Raw genomic sequence first — 24778 nt, 5'->3', positions numbered from 1 at the left:
TTATTTTGACTTGATGTTGCTTTAGTGTCTTGTAAGCCCCATATGGACTCCAATCCATCCTCTGTTGAATATACTCTAGGTATGAATTGTCAATTCAGATTTTATCTGGTCTCTATCTGATTAGGTTTACGGAAATGCATACAAACTTCTCTTTTTCTTTTTACTGTTCTTCCTTCCTATACAAGTAGATTTTATAACTGTCCTCTCTATGCCGTCCATAGTAACTCATCTAGATGCTTCTAACCCACGATTGTCTTTGTTTTCGTCAAGCTGGTGCTCTTCTCTTTCACAAAGGCTCTCCTAGTACACAAGCCCTGCTCTCTGTCTTAGGAAAGCACACTCTCTACTGGGGTTAACTTGAACAACAGTTGGTTATACCACGTTGTGTCTTGTCAGCAGTGTAAACTTGAAATAAACAGTTGCTGTACAACACTTGTGTCTTGTCACTTTGCAGAAAACAATGAGTTGTCAGTCAGCAGTGTTTCAGAAACACTGCTGACATGACAACTGTTTTTTACTCTCAGGCAAATGATTATATATCTGAAAAACTTGACTGACAAAGCTTGATCAAATTCCAATTGCACGGGGGAACCATGGTTACTTCTTATGCTAAACTTGGATTAGTGTTTAGTGTAACTGAAAAAATAAATTTATAGCTATAATAACTAATAATAATAATTACTTGAATTATACGGATGCATTTCTTACACTTTTCCTCTCCAGAACAAAACACAAACTCAGGCTCGGTGTAACTTTTTTATTTAATTCTCCAACTATTATGCAACCACATCAACATTTAGGCCACTCTCAGCATACAAACACACACACTCTCTCACTCACAACACACACACACACACACACACACACACACACACACACACACACACACAAAGTGCAGACATAAGACAATGACATTTATACAGCACTGTCTATGAAAGATAGGCAACATGAAGAGCAAAGGTGCTAAATATTGCACGTTATGATCAGTTCAGGAAACTTTTCAGACCGTTCAGCTTCACTGGCAGATGACCCCGGGGTTTTCTTTTAACCATCAAAACAACTGGTTACAAAAAACAGCTCAGAGGACACACACTTCGCCTTTGGCTTAGTATACCAGCATTTGTCATAGGACTGATGTTGATTTCCTACCCTGACTGAGTGAAGGTAGATGCAACTCTGTAGAAAGAAACTTAAAACGAGGTAACAGTTGATAATGGCCAACTTGCGCACATCTTCTGTGTAGCTCCACTTTCACAGCAAAATTTGATGCAAGTTCTATGAATCAACATCCGTGAAACTTAAACTGTGTAATCTTTAAGCATGTACAAGGCCAGGGTATACTATGTTTAGATGAGCAAAGCCTGGTTTTACATTAGCAAAAGATTTATGTTAAGAGCACAATAACAGTATGGCCTTAGTAGCTGCAGAATGACAAAATCTTATTGCTTCATTGCTCCGAAAAAAATCTTTTTAATTCAAATTATCTTTTAACCTTAGGCCATACCTGAGTCTAACAGATTGTACCATCATGAGAAATGAACACAAGTAAACATAATGAACACGGTAAGCTAAATAATGGGGAGGTATCTTAATCAGCATGAGACTTGTGTCGTGCTATCAGCAATAATGTGCGTGAGTTATTGCTCGGAAGCAGCCGTGTATCAGGCCGACTTGGATATTTGTTCCTAAAAGGAAATTACACACAGAAAATTACAAAAAAAAAAAAAGCCACACAAAATCATTCTGTGTTCCACCAAGTGATAAATTAGCACTCAATTCCAAAACCACAACAGAAAAAACCCAGCAGTGTCCCATAGAGCGCCGTGTTCTGCTCCTCTCAGGAGCAGTCGGTGAAGGTGGTCACCATGTTCCCCCTACGCTGGGTCACTGTCCTGCAGTGCTGCTTTCCCGAACCCTGGAATCTGCTCTCAGTCCTGGAACTGTGCGTGTTAAAGGAGAACATCTTCTCCAAGTCCTCAAACATGTCGTCAAAGAGTCCTCCGCCAAAGCCCCCCTGCTGAAACTGCCTCCTCTGTCTGTTCATAGTCTCCCGATGAGCCTGGAAGTGGCTGTCAAAGTGTCTCTTTTGGTGGGCCTGATTCTGGGAGTGGAAGTGGTGCTGGTGTCGTTGCTGCTGACCAAAATGGTCAAAGTCTTTGAAGATGTCATCAAAGTTGAAGTTAAAGGACTGGTAGTGCTCGTTGAAGTTGTAGTTGCCACCTCCCCCTCGTCCACCTCCTCCGTGGCCCTCCCCTGGTGACGGGCCGTGACCAAACTGGTCGTACTCTCGCCTCCTCTTATCGTCTGATAGCGTCTCGTAAGCTGGTAGAGACAAAGACACATTACATCACTCATTGTGCCGGTTGCTGTGACGCCGCCACTCAAACGTTTCTGAACAGGCTGAGTTCAAGCTTGAGCAATGTAGTGACGGGTTTATTATCCATGTATTATGAAGCGAGAGGGAAATGTTTGAATTGCGGAGATGAGATCAGATTAGAATGAGACAGATTGAGGTGGACATAAATTGAAAAATTATAAATGTAATCCGATTTCACTTAAGATTAAATGAGTGACCTTTCCAGTGTGATTTTCTTTACTGAGGCCCGTTAGAGAAAAGAGATTGAGCCAGTAAATACACCCAGTTGTTGTCACGATAGCATATGTCGCCTCACAACAAACAAGACGTGTGTTTATTACTGTAAGGAATGTCTCACAGGGATGAAATGAAAGGCATTCCTTTTGAAGACAGTGTCACAAATACACAATGTTATCTAATCTAACTATAACCATCTCTCAATGTACTTATATGTAATCCATAAACATATCCTTATTAAAGGTAGTTAATGCTAAAAAAAAATCTTGACTTGGGGTAAAAATCCTATGAAGTCTAAGCTGCAGGTAAAGAAGACAAGTATTTACCCACTGCCCCACATTATGGGATGACACAGTGACTCACTTACCTTCAGCTATTTCTCTGAACTTCGCCTCGGCGTCCGGGCCCTTGTTTCGGTCAGGGTGGTACTTCAGGGCGAGCTTGTGGAAGGCCTTCTTGATCTGGCGCTCAGTGGCATCTTTGGTCACCCCCAGTATGTCGTAGTAGTCTCTCTTGGCCAGGATGAACTCTGAGATGAGCAGAATGTGCACTGCGAGAAGCAACACCGACTGCGCTGTGGCCATGGCTGCTGGTTTTGGCACCTTTGAGGCTGTGAAGGGAGCAGTTTGACAGCTCGGTTAACGACGTGTCACACGCCCCTGCAGTGCGTACAGAACGGTTTCCAAAGTCATTTGGTTACCTTAACTATTCAAAGAGTAGCCAGAATGAAGGTTACATGGCGTTGCTAACTACTGTTACTTTAAAAAAAACAACTCACTGTTTTAGCTGAATAAGGGTGAAAACTTAATGAGCCCTGCTTTCAATTAGCTTTTTAATGGCACTTTAAGTGTTTCTCGTTTGCATATAAAACAGACAAAATTCGCATTACCTGGAGACGGAGTGACAAACAGCCCGAAGATACCTCTCTCTCAGCCGCCAACAGCTCCAGCTGATGCGAAACGAAAGCTAACTATTGTTGACGAGATGCATTCCTGAGCCGTAACACCACGACTCGCAACGCTATTGGTCGGTTTCTCAACACGGTGACTCAGAGCCCAGTGATTGGTGGAAACAGTGCGCACGTGGAGAACGGGGATAGTGCGAAAAGAAGCCGAATGCAAGCGAGAGTGTGACCTGCGTGTACTTCCGTCTTCGCTTTGCTCCGTTATTTTTGCATAATCGATTCGGGTGTGAGGCGTAAACTGGTTTTCAGACCTGTAAATGACATTATTTAGTGAATATGTGTACTATTCTGAATAGTCTTTGCATAAAACAACAGATGAATGGTCAAATGATATATTTGCGGAATCTTATTTTATGTCATTTCCCTCCACGTAGTTGTGTAACCGTTTATAATCACACCCGGTACGTTAACTATCTTGATAATTAAAATTTTAAAAGGAGTAGACGTCACCTCCGCTGCGAGGAGTACTACAACCCGGAAGTGACAGTTTACGAGCTGGTTTGTGTTTTCAAAAATGTTAGCCACGAACGGGAGTCTGTGAAGCGTTTTCATGCAGTTTCCCCGCAGATATGCCGCGGTACTGCGCTGTGAAAGTCTGCAGAAACCGCGGGGGAAATGCATCCAGACAAGACAACAAGAGAATAAGCTTCTATCCGTATGTGTTTGGTTTTCTTTCTGGTGTGTCTTCGAGTTGAAATGTTTGTTTACTTTAGCAGCAACTGCTTATTTTCTGTTATCCTTAGCGCCTTTAGTCAAAGATAGAGGAAGTGAGACGTTAATAGTAATAATGGCATGTCAGAAGTAGCCTCTTCTCTTCTATATGTCATGTTTACCTGTTTGTACTGGTGCCATGGGAGACAGTGGACAGTCAGAAACAATGCAACGTTCAAGTGACGCTGTGTCAAATCAGCCATTTACTTCACGTTTCCGTCTCTTTTGCCTAAAGGTTTCCGTTGCAAGACAAACCCAGGCTTCAGAAATGGGTGAACAACATGGGGCGGGAGGAGTGGACCCCGAGTCGACATCAGTACCTGTGCAGTGAGCATTTCACAGAGGACTGCTTCGATATTCGATGGGGCATCCGCTACCTGAAGAACACAGCCATACCGACCATTTTCCCCTCCACTGAGGATGTATGTATCTGTCTTGTTTTGTTATGTCTTATCATCCATCCGAGAAAGTGCCTGGTGCACATCAGAAACCAATGGAACAACATTTTCTGCAAGTGGAAGAGTGCGCTTTCACTTACAGAAAATACTAAAAGAAGTTTAGGTCCATCGAGAGTTTTTTGGTGTGCCTGTTCTTCATTATAATTTGTTTGCATTGCCTGAGATTGACCATTGCCAGTCTGATTTATATTGCTCTGCAGAGAATTTCTGATGTTTTGTCCACACAGTTCCATTATAAGCATGCAGTTTGCCTATTACAGTATTGTGCTCTTACTCTGCTGCCGTTGCATAATCCCATTTAACGAAGACACATTTTCTTTTATCTCAGGATGGTGAGAAGAAAGTTACAACCTTTAAAAGAAGCCCCAAGGCAAAGCCCAGGACCATAGACATTGACATGAAGCCCACAGGAATCGACTTCCCTCTCAGTAACAGGCCTCTCATTTTGAGCAGAACATGCAGAAAGGTCCATTTGAGTACAACAAACAGCACCGTCGCGGAGCACACAGAGGTGATATTTGAACCGCCTCTGGTGTCGGACACCGACATCTCCTGTCATTCGAATCTCTCAGAGATGCGGACTGCTGCTTGTGAGATACGGGGCGACACTGGAATACCAACAGCGTCCTGCCTCGCACTTTCCTCATGCATTGGGCCCAATTCTGAAGAGCAGGCTGACTCCACCGTGACTGTGTTGTGCTGTGAGACACTGGGCCCTTTCTCCGACGGAGAGGCAAACGTGGACTCAGCCGCCCTCCAAGCAGCTTTGGGCCAGGCTTTTAGCTTCGTCCCTGTGGAAATGGTCACAGACCAACCCACGGGCTGCTTTTTGGAGGAGACGGGACCCGCTGAGGGGGAGCACATCTCTGTTTACGAACACTCGTACTGCAGACCAGACACGGACAAAGATCAGCTTTGGAGTAAGATCTTGAGTTTGCATGCAAAGATCTTGGAGCTGGATCGCAGGGAGGAGAGCACCGTGGCCAAAATCCATGATCTGGAGACAGAGATAGCCCTCCTGAAGAGAGACGGTGCTGCTTTTAAAGAGAAGCAGAAAGTTTTAGAAGATTATATATCATCCGTTTTGCTCTGATTCTGCAAGTAATTACAAGCCATGGACTCTGTGTTTTCACTGTTACCATTCAGTCAGTTTTGCTGCTATGTTGCACATGCTCCTTTACATAAAGCACAGCAGTTAACATTGTGTCTTATAAAAACTCTATTGGTGCTCAGTGTTCTGTGACATTGCTCTCGTTTCCATGTTACAGTTGTATATTTGTTTTTGTCCACATGGTGGCACTGTGTGACCGTCTTTACAGGAAGTGGTTCAAAGCTAAACTGAAGCATTGGTTTTCTCTCTGTTGTGCATTACGAATGCATATCCAAGATTTTCTGTTGGGTGTCTACACAGTGGGATCTCTGACGTGATCGGTACCGTATGCTAACTTATTAATGGCTCTTTCGCTTTTATTACACAATGCCATCAGCGTTGTTGTGTTTTATCACCTGGTCTGTGTTTGACCGTTGCCTTTATCACACTTTCTTGGTCCATTATGTCATTTCATGGTGCAAAAGTGATTTTTTTTTTTTCAAATGAAAAGCATTTTCTAACAGTCACCATGAATCAATACCTGGATTCACAACTGCCTGTTCCCTCTTAAGCTTTGATATATGTGACTGCAACAGCGACTTCTCGCTGTGTTAATACACATTAAATCAATTCTTGTGTTGTTTGACCTTGTTCAAACAACATCATTCACACATGTTGTACATGCAGCGCCTCCAGTGTCCTAGAATCACTAGCAATCATGTCTGTGGAAGCAGAGGCTCATTATATTTCTGTCCTGTGCTTGAATGCCCGTCATTCTGTGCAATTTCCTGCAAGTCAAAAAATATTCTTCTTTACAGAAAAACCAGTGATGGATTTGCTTTGAAGTATAATAAAGTGTACCTTAATGTGTTTCTTAAAGCATGTGCCACTCTGGGGGCTGCGTTTGTGTCCACTATGTCCCCTGTGATTGTTTTAAACCCCACAATGACATGAACATGAACCAGCAGCAGGATTTATCTGCCACTTTTCCACCCTACGGCCCTGACTTGGTCATCATAGTATTTTGGCCGAGTGAGATACCTAATCTTATTTGAAGCAGCTTTCCAGAATGAAATACGCCATAGGCTGCCTCTGGACTGTAACAGGCCTGGTCACAGAATCTGTGGAACAGTGTAAAGCGGATTGTGACCATGTTAAAACATCATATTTTGAACCCACACCTGTGATGAAAGTAGGATTAAACTGTCCGAGAGATAAACACACCTGTTGTGCTGTTCATTGAGCGTAGCCTTACATGACTGTGTTACATTGAGACTTAATTAGGCTACAAAGACAGTAGACACTCATGCTGAAGGTGGAGTAAATATCTTTAATTTGACACACTTTAGATTTCCACACCAGCTGTGTAAGAGAGAGAGAGAGAGAGGGGCAGAAGGGCAGAAGAGAGGCTAAATTAGTTTTCGAATATATTACAAAATGATTGATTGCACACATGAAAGGATTTGTGAAGTGCAATTTAAAATGACTCCAGGGTGTTGCATTACATTAAAAGGTTATAGGATGACACATTTCCCTCCCTGCTGAAGAGTGACACTGGGCTCTGCTGCAGCAAGGATTAAGAGAATGGATTCTCGAAATTAGTAATGAAATGAAATAGTTGTAATCCTGTTGCTCCACCTCTTGTCAGGAAAACAAAACATCATCACAGTGCATTAGGGGACTAATGTACTGTGATGAGATCTCTTGGCATTGACCAAATCCTTTAGAGATAAGTGCAGGTCTCAAAGTACAGGGAAGCAATAAGACAAGTCTTTGTCTGGAAATGTGCAATATTACCAAAGTCATTCACAGCCGGGGAAATTCACAATCAATAAAAAAAAAAAAAAAAGGAATAAGTATTAAAATGTTAATAATAGAACGAGAGCAAGGATAAAATAAGCAAAAGATGATACAGCCGTCTTTTTATTAAAGTCCTTTTTAAAAGCATTTTCAGAAACACTTAATCTCACTGTGTTCCTCAGAGGATCTCTTTAGGAGCAGAGCAGTAACAAATTCCAACAGGTGCTTTACATCTCTGCTACCGAAACAAATGCTGCTCTACATATTGTAGGCAAATGTAATTATGTATTTATTAGATTGAAAATCTGGAATAGCTGTGTTTATTTGTGATCATGCAAAAAGGCTAAGTCATACACGCGGAAGGAAGAGATGCAGGTAGCTTGTGTGTGCAGTTAACATTATAGTTAAGAAGCATTTACAGAACATTACAAATAAGTCAAATATGTGTGGCTTTTTAATGGGTATTTTTTTAAAGGCTTTGCACATTATTTGCTCCAGAACTGAAGGAAAGACAGTGTTGTGCTCTGCGCAAGTATCGTTACACCTGGAGGAAAAGATACTTACGCTGCCATATTTTAATATGCATTAAACAAGAATATGTCTTAGCTTGTTTCACAGCTGTAAACTATTCTGCAGAAACATATACAGTATGTTTTCTTTAATGCACAATTAATGTTTTATTTGTCGGAACACTGAAAACATAGTATTAACTCACAAAATACTGTAAAATACCGAGAGAAATTCAATATAATACTGATATACAGTCAGAATTTGTAGCACAAAAGTGGTGACACAATGAATTCCAGTCCTCTTTATTATTTTTTACAAATTTGCTTGTGGCCATAGTGCTCATGAAAGAGCATTACACAACAGCTAACACAGATTGAAACAAAATCTATGCTGAACCTTTTTTGGTTTTCTGGGTGTCAGGTATCCTCATCCTGATGACCCATCCAGACTTCATCAGGCCCAGGCTTGTATCTATGCCTTGATATGAAACACCCATATAAATATTAGTTCATAAAGCTTTGGCTCTTTTTTTTTAATTTTAGCTATAGTAGAGATATATCCAAGGGTTGGTGCAGCTGTTGAGACTGGCCAGCAGCATGATGATTGCAAAAACTGGACCTGTGAGAGAAAGAGAGAAATGTGTAAACAACTGAACACTGGCTCTGTAGAATATCTCATTCGTTATTAATGTATAAGGTGGGCCCACACCACAGTGACATTAAATAGAATGTGGCAGGCATCTTTGGTCCTTTGGATGGGGACCTCCTGGACAGCATTTGGACGAACCTTTAGTGGGCGCACTGCTGGGGCTCCATGCAGACCATAACTGCACAACAAAGAATGGGCTCCAACACACCGTGTATGTCATTATAATCACAAATGTCATTTTCACAGTCTTCACCTTCGCGTTGGACACCCCATTCCTGCCCGTGCGCCCTGCCTGCAGCGCCTTTCTCTTCATGTTGAAGTAGATTGTTGTGCATATTCTTAACTGGCAATAGAGCAAAATGACGGCAGGCAGGGCATACACCGACAGGGTGATCCAGCTGATATAGATCCTGCTCCCCCACGGTTCTATAAATGTTGCCCAGCAGTCGTACTGGTTCTCCTCCACCTCCTGAAGAGAGAAGATGAAGAGCTGAGGAGAGCTGAAGGCGAGGGAGATCAGCCAAGCTGCGCCTATGGAGAGGTATCTCCTAAATGAACCCTTTAAGAAGGAAACCATCGGCTTACAAACCGCATGGTACCGGTCTATGGTCATAGCCACCATCATGTACGTGGAGGCAAACATCCCAACCACTTGCAAGTATTTTACGGACCGGCACAGGAAGTCTGTCCCTCGGAACCTGTGCGTAATTTCAATGAGAAACTGCGGTAGGACTTGGAAGAATGCGACCACCAGATCCGCCAAGCACAAGTGCAGGAGGAACAGCTGGGTCCTTGTGTTTCTTTTTCGCTTCTTCCAAAGTGTGCCTAAGAAGAAGAGATTTCCACATGTTGCGAGCACAAAAATCAAACCCAAAATCCCAGCTCTGATGAGCGCAAAATGTCCATGCACTTCTCCATCCTCATCTGGTGCCTTTTCAGAGCTGTTGCTTCTGGGATCCATTTAAGCGCGAATTCCTGATGTGTCCTGTTGGTCCCGTATCTTTAGGGTTCAATCAACGTTGCGTGTTCCAGGAGTTGCAATATTGCAGTGTTGGCGCAGATACGTCTCGACATTTTCCTTCTTTGCGCGTGTGTGAGTGACTGCGGTGGCTGTAAGAAGGGAAAGTCATCCACTTGAAGGGGTGAAGGGGGTCAGTGGCGACTGAATGTCAGTGTCAGCCTTACGAGAGACAGAAATAAACACAAGACTAGAATGCAAATAACAAATAAATTCTAAAAAAAGGTTAATCCTCAAAACCATAACCTCTAAATGCAAACTTAAATCAAAAAGCCTTTCCCCCCCTGAACTTTAATTAATCACCATTATTAATCAATAATTCATCTTCACATGGCCTTCTGAAATGGCCCTTTAACAGGTTGTAAAATATCTATATTCCGTTATTACACATCTTTACTTTACTTTTTAGATCCAAAGAATTGTTTCACTAATGTTAAGAATAGTAACAGATGCCCATTTGTGTATAAGACCACAATGATCATACTCTGTAAGTATTCAAATGTATTATTTAGTAATGTAATAGAATGTTAAATGTCAAACTGCGTGTGTAAATGATCAGCATGTCTTCATCGCAGAGGATCCCAATTTAAAGGAGACCTATTGTGCTGATTTACAGCTCTATATTTCTATTCTAGATTAACTTTGCATAATTCACAGTTTTTAAAAAACTCCTTATTTATCTTATATTGGCCCTTTATGTTGCCCTTCAGTTCATCCTCTGTCTGAAACAAGTTGTTTTAACGCCTGTCTCTTTAAGGCCTGCCATACAAAGTCCATTATCTTCTGATTGGCTAACTTCCAGACGCCTGCAACAGGGAGCAGCCAATTCTTGTGAGCACCTCCTCATCCTCTTGCTGGTGTGCTGATGGTGTATGACAGCTACAGTAACTTGAGCTTGGAAAATAGCAACATGGGGCACTGAATTTGATGAATTTAGTGTTTATCAGATCACAAGTAAGACAGGAGTTGGGTTGGAAAAATGATAGCTGCTGCCGGAGGGAAGTGTTTCTGGGTGCCAGGCCTCACTGATTACAGCACAAAAACACAACTTTGATTTTGGTGATTCTGGTTTTCCCAGTCCTCTGGCTGCTTAACTTTCTTCAGAGTTTTCTGATGAATAGAGATCTTTACTTGTTGTTGGGGGTTAGCTACCATAGCCACTAACTACTGCTAGTACTAGCTCATTTAGCCGAGCAGCTAGCCGTCCAATTAGCTGACCCTGCCTGGACTTATTCACTTCACCTGTCAGTGCTCATAATGTTATAGCGGATCGTAATGTATGACAGAAAATAAAGGAAAGCATAGAAGGTCACCTTTAATAATGCCATTCAATTTTTTGCATCTTATTTGTGAAAACAAATGGTATACTCCACTGATTTTATTGGGGGTGGGCTTGATAGTAATTGCACTATAGGAATTGTCATTACAGCCCTGACACTTAGATAATGGAGGTAGAAAAAGAAATGAAAGAGCCAGCAGAAAAGCTAGTCAAATATTGTCCTTGACTGAATACAGCTCTCCTACTGTCCCATCAGATGTTAAGGCCGATGCACTTCAGTACACAGAAAGAGTTATTTTGTATATAAAAGGAGTGGGAATGAGTAAACCCTATTAGGTGGATGTTGGATTTTGATACTTAAACTGTTGTTAAACAGTCAACCGAATAAGACGCCTGAAATATGAGTTGAAGGCTGTCAAGCAACACACATAACATGTATTTACAGCTGAAGTTGCAACGTGAAATATGAATTAAAAGAGTACTACTTCATTAGGTTTAAGGGCTTGTGAGATACATGTTTTTTGTTCTATATTTCATGCTATAGTTCCTATAATGCAACTTTCAACTTTTTTTTTTTTTTAACCCTGGTTGTCTGTTCAATGCTGGCATCTTTTAAAACTTTATACCCCCAGTTGTGTCTAATAATCATTTCAAACCCAATTCAAAACAACCCTGATGATGTCATTAGGGTAATTTTCTCAGACTTCTCCGAGTCACAGAGATCATGTTCTTTTACAGCACCACAACATTCACCATACAGAAAATTGCTGTCAAAGTATCTTTATTTTTTTCTTCTAAGTACTTTTAAATTGTGCTTAGATGCCAGGGACATGTACAGTATAATCTCCATGTTGGAGCAGTTACAACAAAAGTTGTGTGGCCGCCATTTCACTCATGACAAATGAAAGAAATTACATGATCCCTTCAGGTTATGCAGGGTGCTCATCTTACACAATAGATAGGGTGGCGTGGGCTTGAAGCAGAAAAAGATGATAGTGTTTTAGTGTTGTCACTCATCCAGCCGCTATCAGACCCTTTTGTTTTCTGCATATTGTACGTCGAAGAGCTGGAGTTCTTCCAAAGCAATAGCAACAGTATGCACAACAATATTCTGACTTTCTATTTGTTCATGCCATTATGTTGTGCCTGTATCATACAATAGTATAAATAAATATAATAATGTGCTACAATGTGCTCAACGTGCTAAGAGTGCAAAAAATGACTCTTCATGAGTCATTTTTTGCACTCTTGGCACTCTCAGTAAGAGTGACACTTTTCTTTCATTCCACCGTACTCTGACCTGAGTAGGCCAATTATCATCCTATTTCCCACACACAACCTTTAGCAATTGTTACCACCCGATGATTCTATTTCCACCCACTTTGCCTCTCAAAAGAAGTTTCTTTCAAGTGAAATTCTCAGCACAAATAAGTGTCATCGCCTCCATGCGAACTAGATCCTTTTGAAAGAGCACTTACACTGACCTTTACCAGGGCAGCCCTCTGACTGGATCTGGCAGATGGAAAATGTATTATATACCAACCTATGGCACTCCGGGCACTGAAATACCATGAACTTCAGGCCCACACAAGCTAGGTGAAGTTATACCACAAATCTTGTTGGCTTTGATTCATCTTGAGTGCCAGAAGTGAATCATTGAGAACAATAATTGACCTTTAAATAGCATTGTGGATTGGCTCTTAACTACCGTGTCACCGCACAGAGTTTAAAGTCATTATAAACAGTGGGGAGTGTGTATGAGAACTGAGTAAGAGGGACCGTTAATTGTGCACTGCATTAGTATTCATAGCACTTACATGGATTTAATTAACTCTAATATATTTTCAACATGACATGTCACTCTTTTTATGTCACAAATCACGACCCAAGACAAATGGCTTCCCCCAGTTTTAAGTCTAACTGTGTTGAATCATTGATTACTTCAAGCTAAGGACAACCGTGCCTGACATCTTGAATGCCTAACATCTCAATAAGACAGACAGATTCGGGTTTTTTGTTTTGTTTTCTGACACAAATGGTCACCAGGATATTGTAACACTGCATGTTTTATAATGTTGCAATGCACTGGTGTAACCGTGAAGTCTATTTCACTATGACAAATGAATTAACTGTTGCTCTCCATGGTGCTGAAATGCTTACAGTATGACTGCTGCTGGCTATGTTTGTGAAAGAGCAAACCCAGACCACAACCACAGATCAATACGATTATCAAATCATCATGGTCATGCATTAACACGTTATTATCTACACTGCACATATTGTGTTGTGGATTATCTGTATTTAAATTGCTTTTTTCGGAAGGGGGGGGTTTCTTCTTTGTATTTCAAAGACGTTTTGTCGACATCTAGTGGCCAAAATAAAGCATTGCACTGTAACGAAGGGCACTACGTCACCTCCTCTCCTCTTCCTGTTTATTTTCCGTCACCAGCACTCGTACATGTTATTGTACCAGCAGCACACTGAATGAAATGTTTCTGCAGCCTATCTAACCGTCTCTTGTTTACGTACGGTAAGAAGACGACAATTTTATTATTTTGCGACACTGCGTAAAAGTCGACAAACTGACTTGATTAAATTAGCCAACGTTGGGCTAACAGCGGCTAATGTAAGGAGTTTTTAAGTGTTACAACGTTGTCAGCTGTCTGTTCAGCGAGCTAGCCTTAAAACAGCACGGCCATGAGGTGTTTGTTCGACACATTATCGAGTTAACACAGACAGTTTCTTTGTCTTGGAAACATTTAATATGTGCTTCAACGTTAAAGCTAGCTTAGCTAACTGTTAAGGTCCCTGTGGTCTAGCGGTATTTAAAAGTGGGTTGATGTTTGTTTGCAGACAATATAGCCATCCTGTGGGATTTATTAATGGTATATAATAAGTTAACGTTAGTGGGTGTTGAGGTGGTTTCGGCGGTGTCTCCTGATCAAAGGTCCACGGCTCTCTGGAGCAGAGTCTTGCTCTCAATAACGTCCGCCAGCCACTTCTCCCTGAACCTGGTCCTCCCGGGTGTGTGCACCAGCCTGTTGGACTCCACCACGAAGAGCACCTCCACGGGCAGAGTTTGGGGTTTGACTTTAGATATGTTCACGGCGAAGTAGACGCTAGCTGTGCCCTGAATCGGCTTCCGCGGGGTCGGGGTACTAAAGCGGGCCCGGTAGTGGTGGAAGGTGTCGTACTCCTCCTCGGTACAGTAGAGGAAGGCCAGACTGTAAAGCCAGCAGGGCTGCATCTCCCAGGTTTCAATACACTCCCCAATCTGCTTTTTCCCCACTTCGACTGTAAAGTCTTTGGCAGCAACCCAGCTCACAGTCCTCACCGTCTCGCTGTCGGCGGAGTGATCCACCTGCTCCTTCGTGGCAGTGCGGCGGCGTCTGTCCAGAAAAGCGTTCACAAGAAGCGCTGACTCTGCTGTGAAATTCATATCTGATGAATGTCGGTCCTCTCCCATCTTGTCTTTGTAACAATCGCTATCAGACATGGCATCAGCCGGGTTTAAGTTGTTGTTGTTGCTCTAGCAGTTTCCATGGCTACCAGGATGGATAGGGTGTCAAATGGCGCCCTCTGTCGGCCCACTTTCCCTTTGCAGTGTCAAATGTTTTCTCCTATGAAAATATGTTTCTATTAAAGAATAATTTGTGCTGTGTGTCTTTTTTTTTTTTTTTTTTTTTTTTTCAGGAAAAATTGGAACAAGCAGCAAATTTCCAAAATGGGATTCTACTGAAACGAGCTGTAGCTGATGGCAGGTAGTCTGCCAGCATGCTGCATCTTTTTACACAGACATTAAGCATCATCCTTTTGCCTGAATAACTTACAGTTCTCCACTTCAGTGCAGAGTGAGCCAGCAAACGCATGTCGCGAATCAGGACCACGCTCGACAGCGTCACCAAGGCCGTAGGCAGCACAGACCTCATCTCCAAGTTTTCCCGCTTCAAGCCTGGCAGTGCCACAGTCGACAGCACCCATGTGGAAAAGGCTCTGGTCAAAGCAGAGACCTTAGCCTCTAACAACACGGCTACCGCCTCGCCACCCGAAACCACCATGAAAGAAGAAGAAGAAGGCGAGAGGAGCACAGCAGCGGAGGAGTCAGACAAGCAACGCCAGCAAGTTACAGAAAATCCGTTTGTCGCCACAAAGAAGTCCACATCCGGTTCAGCTTCTGCAACAAATGCGTCTGCTCCGAGCTCTTCCTCGAACGTGGCGAAACAAACTATGCAGCTGTTTCACCCCGCAGGTTTGTCCACTAACATGGATGAGACCTACAAAACTCTGGCTCAGCACATCAATAGTTACTTTGGTACCAGCACACCAGTGGAAGAAGGAGACAACAGGCCGCCGCCGCCGCAGCAGCACGGAGGAGGGGAGGATCCTGTTTCTGAGCCCATTCTCAGCGCTGTGCCTCAAACGACTCGCAACCACATTCCTGTTTTGTCCCCAGTGGCTGAGGCTAAAAGTATTGAAGCACCCACTACCTCTCCACCTTCTCCGTCTCCATCAGAAAAGCTTAGTCCTCCAGTAGGGACCCCCTCTTCTGACATCCCTGCACCTGAAAGTGCAGCTCAGTCCATTCCCGCGCCTGCTACCTCCCCTAAAAAAGGCTTCACCCACTATCTTTCCTACCCTCGGCCCAGCGTTCAGGCGTTTGTTGGCAGCTACATCGCACCCCTGGTCCCCAAATTCAGGGGTGACTCCAAAAGCATCGCAGCTGAAAAAGAGAAGTCTTCGGCAGTCGCTGTGGAAGAGCCCGCTGTGGACACGGCAGGAGAGAAGACAGAGAGTGAAGAGGAGAAAGTGAAACGACAGCTATTAAGTCAAAGAGAGAAGGTAAGGTGCTCAGACTAATGTTGAACGCATCAGTGTTGTGGTAGATAGTTTGAGCTTTTTAACTATTGATGGCTTCAAATTTGTTTAAATTATCTTATGTATGTACCCAACCAAACCAGACAAAAAGCTTTAACAAGGATATTATATATATATTGTCCTAATGTTTTGTACACGGTGTGTATTTGTCATACAGATAATAGCCAGGGTGAGTGTAGACAACAGGACCAGAGCCCTAGTTAAAGGCCTGCAGAGAGTCACTGATGTCAAGCTCCTCACCACTCGAGTGGAGGAGCTCAGCTGTCATCTCCTGGAGTTCCCAGAGACGCGAGGAGTAGCTGTAAAGGTCAGTGTGCATCTTTTCTTTATTTTTATTTTTTATGTATGCCGCAGTTCACTTTAATGTCAGATGCACAGTCCTACATGTAAGTGTGTGTGTTACATTTTTTTTTGTAAGTGGGACATTTAAGCAGTCAGTATGTTTGTGTGTAATTGTGACCTTTTTAGGAGAGAGTGCTGCCCTGCCTGCTGCGTTTGCGCCAGGCCAGAGACCTTCCTCTTCAGTCTGCTGTGAGAGAAGCACTGGCCCTGGTTGGCTACACCGAACCGGTCAAAGGCAGAGGAATTCGGGTTCTGGCCATAGATGGAGGCGGGACAAGGTAAAGCTATTTCGGGGGGGAAACAAAACGCCAAAAAATCCAGATAAAACCAAGTCGCAATACAGGCTCCATTGCTTGATTGACAAGTGAGAAATGATGGGAACTAATATGGTTTATTTTACACTACAGAGAAATATAAAGTAACAGCTTTCGTTGCAGGCCAGCTGTCAAATATAAGAGCTGCATGTTTTCAGTCCCGGTTTGTAAAGCTTGTGACTTTGTTCCAGGGGACTGCTGGCTCTGCAGACTCTCCATAAACTTCAGAATCTGACAGGCAAACGTATCCACCAACTGTTCGACTACATCTGTGGAGTCAGCACAGGTACGTTGTCATCGCTCAACTCAACTCAGCTTTATTTATATAGCAGCTTTCATACAAACATGCAGCCCACACTTATTCTCTCTCTGCTTCAGGTGCCATTTTGGCCTTCATGCTGGGAATTTTCCAGATCCCTTTAGAGGAGTGCGAGGAGATGTACAGGAAGCTGGGAGCGGACGTCTTCAAGCAGAACGTCATTGTTGGAACTGTCAAAATGGGCTGGAGCCATGCTTTCTATGACAGCGAAATATGGGAAAACATCCTCAAGTTAGTCTGCAGGACTCCCTCCTTTTTTCTGTTCCTTCACAACTCTCTTCCATCCTTGATTACAAAGACACTGAGGTAGTCTATTTTGTCTGTGTTTTTAATCAGTTTTTGCATTTTCTTTAGGGAAAGGATGGGGGAGGGGCATATGATTGAGAGTGCCAGGGACCCAAACTGCCCTAAAGTATGTCGCATATCTTTTCAGCTCTACACTGTTTCTACACATGTCAATTTTATTTGAGGATGTTTGTGTATTTTTATTTATTTTTTACTCTTTTTTTTACTTTACTGTCCACTGCGCAGCAAAACACTTAAATTGTGTTTAAAATACACAAAAATATCAGCTTGCTGAGGTGCCTGAAAAATAGAGATGACTTTGCATGTTCCTCTGTAAATATGCCCTTTTGTATGTCCACCAGGTGTCAGCAGTGAGCGCCATTGTGAACAGGGGTTTACCTCTGAAGGCCTTCGTGTTCAGAAACTACAGACTAATGCCAGGAGTGAGATCCCACTACCTTGGAGACTGCAAACACAAAATGTGGCAGGCTATCAGGGCCTCGTCTGCCGCCCCGGGCTACTTCAAGGAATATGTCCTGGGAAAAGACCTCCATCAGGTACAACATGGAACATGGAGAGAGATGGGAGATGCAGAAGGAGGTTAACAATGCCACAGATTGCAGAATAGATGAAAAGCACTGTGGCTTATAATACATTACCTTTAAAAGGTGTGCTAAACCAAAACAATGATAAAATATAAAACACAAAAAATAGATTTCTTCTTCTATCTTCAAAACCCTGAATTGATTCATTTATTTTATACAGACTGGTTTCCCTGGACTACCGCAGTGTTAAACCATATCAATTTAATTTTCAGGCATAAAACATCTGAGTTAGGTTTTATTTTGTCCATGATCAATAATGTTCTGATATTGATTTTCTTTCAAATTTGCATCAACAGTGGTGCATATCGCCGCAGCGATGTCACATCTCTCAAAGCTCTAGTTCAGTGTGAGAGAGTCATTTCCTTGAAACCATACCAATCAATACACTTCACTGTGGCGCTGCATTGCCTAGTGCCAAGGACGGAAGCACTGAGCATTACACTGCACTCTGTGTGCGTGTGTGTGTATACATCAAGGGTATGTGTGTAGATTTGTTTTATTTTTTCAAACCTGTAACCTTGAAGGCGGTCCCTTAATTGATTCATTCTCTCTTCTGGCTGTCAAGAGTCAGAGAGAGAGAGAAAGTGAAGAGCATGAAATGGAAGTAGAGAGACAGTCCTTGGACCCGGTCTGTGCCCCCTAAGCCTCCTTCTTCTTATGGCTTATCCAATAGGGCTTAAATAAATTCTAAAAAATATTAGGTTCAAGAATGGTAGATTGGGTTTAAGTAAGTGGTAATTGAAGGAAAATCTGGCTTTTAAGGCATCTGATAAGTGACTACAGTTTATGTAACATGTATTTTACTTTCTATTACTACTACTCATCTTTTATATTGCTCTATCCCAGAGCACCTTTAATGTGTTATTTTATGAAGTTTGATTATTAGGCCAGATATCTTTAGATGGTCTTTATGAGCAGCAATTATGCTCAAGGCTTAGCTTAATTTTGATAACCTACTTAGGCTAAATTAGCCTTGTCCCTGTTTCCAACAAGTATTTCTCTTCCCCTGCCATTTCCTAATGCAAGAGTCTCGGTAGCCAGCCCTTTCCAATGTTTTAGTCAATAACAGATACTTATCTCCAATAGCACTCTGCATGTTTACTGATCATATCCTTGGTTCTCCTCCTTTGAATTAAAAAAGGCCTGCTAGTTCTTCGCCTGAGCCCAAGCTTTTCCAGCTACTAATTAAGCAAAGAATCAGCTATAACGGAAACCTCTTACCCGGAAAACCTGTGATGTGTGCTCGTTTTGCTACTAATGTATTAACAATGCAGAATTTCCATTTATTTCCAAGTATCTGTTTGTTTTCCCATGGACTCTGGGATGACAGCAGGGATGGAAAGATGGAGAGTGAATGAGTGGTGTATGTATGTGCGCGTGTGTTGTTCTCTACATTCCTCTTGGAGCTGCATAGTGTTTCATCGACAGTTGAGCTACCGTTGCCACCCACCGGTCTCACTCCTACTCTAGTTTTCAGCACTAGCGGTGGTATTTCTCAGGAAAAGTCTGCCATTGCAGAGCACCAGAAATACATATATACACACAGATATATAGACGTGGCGATGGATGCATTCACAGACTCAACATAGATCAAATCTAGATATTTCATCCTAAGTTTTTTTTATTTATTTATTTATTTATTTTTTCCAGTTCATTAATTTTATTTATAGCAATATCCAGTTGTTTGCCTGTGTGATGACGCTGCACTTTAGCAGCTTTTTGTTGTGATTAGGTGCAGGCTGGATGTCATTCAGTTAGGTGAGACCTCGGGGTGAGAGGTGGAGAGTCAGATCTGAGGAGCAGCTGCATAATTAACCTGCTGTCTCAAGAGTGTGAACTGTGTTCCACTGTTTCAATAGCTTACACTTGAGGATAAACCGCTTTATAATCAGGCTAAGTGATATGTTTTAGGCCGTATTGTTCCATAATGATACCAGAGCAGCAGAGTGATTGATTGATAGTTATTTAAATCAAAATCCTGGACAAGGACATTAAAGTTGTCTATTTTTTTTAAATTAGTTAGGTGAAGAAAAAAAGGTTTAATTCTAGGTACATACGACTTGTTTGTTTGTTTCTGCATTGGTTGTCGTTGACTGCCATTTTCTGATTGCTTTATCCCAGAAGAAGGAGAGGATTTAAGCTTTAAGCTTTTTGGATACTTTCCCACCACCCACCCCCTTTAGAAGCATGGAAATGACCTTTACTCCCGCTCTGCTGGGTAAGACCGGACCTCTTGTGTGCCACACTCGCCTCTATTAATCCAAGCCAAAATCACTTCAGTGGCTGGATAGGGTCCAAAACTGGACTTGGGGAAAGACTGAGTGTTTAACGCTAAATTGGTCTAGGCATCCATTCAGCTTGATTGTCCTCTTTCTCTCATTGTTGGCTTCATTTAGATCAGCAACTCTTTCATGAATCCAGTAACATTATTTAGTGAAAAAGAGACTAATGAAAAAGCAAGCACATCATTTGTGATTAGCTTCTAAATGAATTCAGTCGAGATTAGAATACTGAAATACAATATGCTGTATCAATTTAGAGTAATGCAGCAATTAGACTCTTTATATAGCTAAATTCCAGACTAAATTACTCATGAAAATTACTTATTTTAGCTGCGGATAGCTGCTGGAAAGACAGCCTTTCCTACTTGTTTACTTTTGAATGAACAGGGTTGTTTGCCAGCGCAGCACATCTCTGGCCAGGGAGCTTCTTTTCCTCCAGCCTAAAGCTGTGTAGCTCTGGGACAGCTTGTTCACTTCACCTCATTTGTCCCCTACAGGCTGTCACAACAAATATATTAAACCTCGAGGCACATTGTATACATACAAAGTGTCCTATTTGTGCAGTAACCTTGGGTAGTAAGCATATTTGACTGATGAAATGCTGAAGGTGACTTAACAGTTTTGTGCTTGTTGGTTTAAAAGGCTAATTTTCTGCTCTGGCAATATGACATAAACATGCTTCTTACACAGAAACATGGCTGACAGATTTTAATTTGATCTGACTCGGTTCTTGTCTTGTAGATGCAGTATTAAAACAGTCACACTCACACACACACATCATTGACTTCCTTCCTTACAGTTGGGTTACTGTAGGGTAATTGGCAGTCTTCTTTCATTTTATTCATGGTTCTCTTTCCCGTTATCCCTTTTCCCTTCCCATCTGTCTCCTCCTTCAGGATGGAGGACTCCTAATCAACAACCCCACAGCATTGGCCATCCACGAGTGTAAAAGTCTGTGGCCTAACACGCCACTGCAGTGCGTGTTGTCTCTCGGCACTGGGCGGTACGAGACGGCGGGCAAGAACAGCACGACCTACACGAGCCTCAAGGCCAAGCTCACCAACGTCATCAGCAGTGCCACCGATACAGAGGGTAAGACCACACAAAATGTTGCTTGTATGTGTTTGGCGTCTCACACAGTTATTTATAAACCCCAAATTAGAGGTATGTGGTCACAGCCAGTGTTGTTTTGCAAAATTTCCTGTGACTAACTGCTATCCAACTAATAGCTAATGGCTCCGGCCTCCATCCTTATTTCAGAGGTGCACACCATGCTGGACGCTCTCCTGCCCCCCGACACCTACTTCCGCTTCAACCCCTACATGAGCGAGGACATCCCGCTAAACGAGAACCGCACGGAGAAGCTGAACTTCCTCAAGAGCGAGGGGGAGCGCTACTTGGAGCGCAACGAGGCCAAGCTGAGAAAGGCGGCTAGCGTGCTGGGCCAGGAGAAGAGCACCATCCAGAGACTGGCTGAGTGGGGCAAGCTCAAGGCCGACATGTACGAAGGTCTCCCCTTCGTCTCCAAGCTGTAGTCACTGGTCTGGCAACAGTGTGACGACCAGAGAGAGTTTAAGGTAAGAGGACACGGAGTGTAAAGACTGTCATAACTGATTGTGACTAACTTAACTGTTGAAAAGGAAAAGGGAGCAAACTGGACACTTTTTTTAAGCATCCAGAGAGGAATTTTGGAGTAAAAAAACAAATAATGCACTTGGTTTGATTATGTACCTAACCCTAAAGGACTGTTTGAGAAATTAAAACTATGATTATTTATTAAAAAAGACAATACAGTAAATAATAGTGTAGAATTACAAATGTGATGTAATTTGTTCTTTGTGGCACAGAATGAGTCTATGATGGAGACAGAATAATATTAATTCACTAGACTCAGACAGCGGAAATACTGTATGTGTACGGAAGTTCATTAATATATGAATTATAAGCTGGCTAAAAGAGTTGGTTGGATGAATGCACAAAAACAGTAATGCGGCACCATGTTATGGAACATTAATGGTTATATAATAACTAGTTATTTTGTAAAGAAATAATGTAAGACTGACTGTAAGACTTGTCAGTAACTTGAATATATTAAAATGAATACGTGATTGCACAATGAGAATATAAACTTGACTGCCTATTTCTAACACTGTACAGAAGAAAGACCTCATGCACTTTGTAAAATGTCATTCTTAACCAAGAAAATGTAGATAGTATTTGAAGTAATTCTGAGTTACTTGAGTGCTCTTGCAAGAATTTAAAAATATGACAAAATAAATACTGCTGATGCTTAAATTTCCTTTCCTGTATTGGCACATACAGCCACCCTGACATCCCTTCTGACACTAATGACAAAGTATCAGAATGTGTGTTTTCCTATTGGTAACAAAGCATGTTCTCCATTGTGGCCCAGTATTCAGTATGAATCTTTTGCCTTTAACCTCACTCAAGCCTGAAATCCTTAGCCGTGGCCATTGTTGTCTCACACTTTATAGATTTGACACACTTTTTACATTGTCAGACTCCTAATTGCCCTGATACCCCCCCCTCCCCCTGCTTTGTGGAATGCTAAAAAATGTAATGAAAAAATAAAACTTGGTGAAATAAATTCTGTTCTGTTTTGAGCGATCTACTATTTCTTTTAAAGTCTGAGTGGGTTGGGAGTATATGCCACATGTGTTGTTTGATGTTACTCATGTTTATCTGCTTGTCCATTCTGCTGCCACACACACATCACAAAGAGCCCCACAATAGAGTTGTCACAAAGGAATGCCATGCGTCTTCCTATGATGAATTGGTTTTTTTTTTCCAATTGCACACATTGATTTTCTGCTTTTATTGTTTTGATCCCATTGAAGATTCACTGAAATTCCACAGCGCCATTCCTCCCAGTCAAACTGACGTTACCCCAATCAACGTGAACAATACGCCACGAGGAGGTATACCTCCAAACCTCCACAACAATGACGGATGACAGATGGGAATAATGTGTCAATATTTCACTTGACTGAGGCCTCACTCCTGGTTTCAAACTGTCAAAGTTGTAACAGGCTTCGACTGATAGATTGATGGTCCTTTTTTTTTTTTTTTAACAATACCAGCTTCACCATGGCAAACTTTACCCAAACGCTGAGGTCTGATTTATGCCTGTGTTGCCTACACTTGGACTTTTCAGTAGGTAAAAACTGAGACTGCGGTGAAAGATCCTACAAGAGTGTCTATGTTGACAGCTCTCGATATGGCAGAAAATGTGTTTCTGAGACAAATATATACATGGAAAACTAAGGACATCATAGGAGGCTGATGGGATGTTGGATTAATATACATTTTACAGTTTAGGTGCATGAAAATTATAAGGACTTTCTCTATGAAAACCAACCAACAGTGTCGTAATTCAAAGCATGTGTTCCCGATGCACAGCAAAAAAGTCCACAAGAAAGGAAATTGATATCCCTAAAAAGTCAGGGTACATTGCGTTATTTAGGTACATAAGTTAAATGATTAAAAACAAGACAATTTGGTTGACAAAATCTATTTTTCAATGCTTAATCAATGAGATAGTTTTGGCATATGAAGATGGGTGATTCTATAATGAATGCTTCCAAACGCAGGCATGTCAAGTTGAAATTGACTAGATACCCCATGGAGTAAACCGTTTAAAGATAAAGGGCCAGTAATGGAGCTACTGTATAGAGAGCAATGCACCTCTGCTGATCTGAAAACTTTTAATACTGAGGTGTAATTGTTGCTGTGAAATTCCACTGCCAAACACAGCACAAAACATTATTTAAGCCTCCCATCCAGCTGCGTGTGGAGACTGAGTGTCTCTGACGAGCACCGTCAAGACAGACGAATGAGGTGAACGTGAGATTAACACTCTCAGGATGTTCATCCTGTTGGCAATTTCCTTGAGTCGGAAAGGGCCAAAGTGCCAAGGTAAAGTGAAGTCTGCCAGGCTGTGTTTACATGAAGGAGTGGGATACACACACACACACACCACCACACAACACAACCACCACATTATGATATTATATATATCATACCACTGTTTATTAGGATACCTTTTGTGGCATAGCGAGTCCGTCTTTTTCCTCTCTCTCTCCCTCCTTCCTCCTCCTCCTCCTAAGCAGAATGTGAGTTGTTGTCTGATGGTGGTTTCTAAACTTATATTCCCCCTCTTGGTTTTCATCTTTCAATGTATGTGTGCCCAGTTTGCCTAAAATTGTCCTGATGCTGAGAAGTTGTTACACAACTCCACCTCTTTTATTTTGATGCTAACATGGTGTGTTTTACCTTGTGTATGTGAGCTCAGCTTGAAATACTCCATACAGAGAAGAAACTGAACGCTGCTCACTCTCAGTGTTGGCCACCAACAGTCAAATATCTCGGGCCCCTTTGCTCTTTTCACCTCCCCACCTCCGCACCCTCCCGCACGCGCCTCACCCGCGGGATTCCACTTTCAGATCAACGTATCGCAGCAGAATATATAGAGTAGTTTCCTTGGTAGGCAGGATGTTGTAACACGTATTCTTATAAATAAGAACACGCGTAGTGGCACTATGTGAGTGAGCAAGTTGTGTGTGAAACAAAGTTATCTATGTAATCGCGTGTGTTATGGTGTCAATGTGTCGTCGCAAGAAGCTGCCAGCTTGCATCTGATAGCAATAAAAAGAAAATTAAATCGA

At 42.2% G+C, this 24778-nt stretch overlaps 4 protein-coding genes across 6 annotated transcripts; 2 read left to right on the top strand and 2 right to left on the bottom strand.

Moving 5' to 3' along the window:
* Window positions 1–746: 746 nt before the first annotated feature.
* LOC118338831 (dnaJ homolog subfamily B member 9-like) lies at window positions 747–3588 on the bottom strand. 2 transcript variants are annotated; one of them, XM_035676190.1, is made up of 3 exons: window positions 3483–3588; window positions 2961–3203; window positions 747–2322 (listed from the first exon to the last, which is right to left on the bottom strand). In XM_035676190.1, the coding sequence occupies exons 2-3, from the start codon at window positions 3175–3177 to the stop codon at window positions 1838–1840; spliced, it is 702 nt and encodes a 233-aa protein (XP_035532083.1). In that variant the 5' UTR covers window positions 3178–3203; window positions 3483–3588; the 3' UTR covers window positions 747–1837. The 2 variants fall into 2 exon arrangements, with proteins under 2 accessions (XP_035532083.1, XP_035532094.1); XM_035676201.1 differs by having other exon boundaries at window positions 2961–3252; window positions 3483–3561.
* A 425-nt stretch (window positions 3589–4013) lies between these two features.
* LOC118338822 (THAP domain-containing protein 5-like) lies at window positions 4014–7015 on the top strand. Its single transcript, XM_035676160.1, has 3 exons — window positions 4014–4212; window positions 4504–4690; window positions 5055–7015. The coding sequence occupies exons 1-3, from the start codon at window positions 4127–4129 to the stop codon at window positions 5817–5819; spliced, it is 1038 nt and encodes a 345-aa protein (XP_035532053.1). The 5' UTR covers window positions 4014–4126; the 3' UTR covers window positions 5820–7015.
* A 1649-nt stretch (window positions 7016–8664) lies between these two features.
* On the bottom strand, window positions 8665–9735 carry avpr2l (arginine vasopressin receptor 2, like). Its single transcript, XM_035680843.1, has 2 exons — window positions 8913–9735; window positions 8665–8744 (listed from the first exon to the last, which is right to left on the bottom strand). Exons 1-2 carry the CDS (start codon window positions 9733–9735, stop codon window positions 8665–8667), a joined length of 903 nt encoding a protein of 300 aa, XP_035536736.1.
* Window positions 9736–13468: 3733 nt separating this feature from the next.
* pnpla8 (patatin-like phospholipase domain containing 8) lies at window positions 13469–22688 on the top strand. 2 transcript variants are annotated; one of them, XM_035676934.1, is made up of 11 exons: window positions 13469–13601; window positions 14765–14832; window positions 14917–15910; window positions 16104–16253; window positions 16415–16566; window positions 16794–16888; window positions 16981–17152; window positions 17276–17333; window positions 17569–17763; window positions 20990–21185; window positions 21354–21628. In XM_035676934.1, the coding sequence occupies exons 3-11, from the start codon at window positions 14939–14941 to the stop codon at window positions 21626–21628; spliced, it is 2265 nt and encodes a 754-aa protein (XP_035532827.1). In that variant the 5' UTR covers window positions 13469–13601; window positions 14765–14832; window positions 14917–14938. The 2 variants fall into 2 exon arrangements, with proteins under 2 accessions (XP_035532827.1, XP_035532836.1); XM_035676943.1 differs by having other exon boundaries at window positions 14765–15910; window positions 21354–22688.
* Window positions 22689–24778: the final 2090 nt, after the last annotated feature.

The sequence above is a fragment of the Morone saxatilis genome, unplaced genomic scaffold (assembly GCF_004916995.1).
Source record: "Morone saxatilis isolate NCDOM2014 unplaced genomic scaffold, NCSU_SB_2.0 Contig10, whole genome shotgun sequence".
In the NCBI taxonomy this organism is placed as follows: Eukaryota; Metazoa; Chordata; class Actinopteri; family Moronidae; genus Morone; species Morone saxatilis.
The sequence above is the reverse complement of the archived record's forward strand: the minus strand, read 5'-3'. Positions and strand labels throughout refer to the sequence as shown.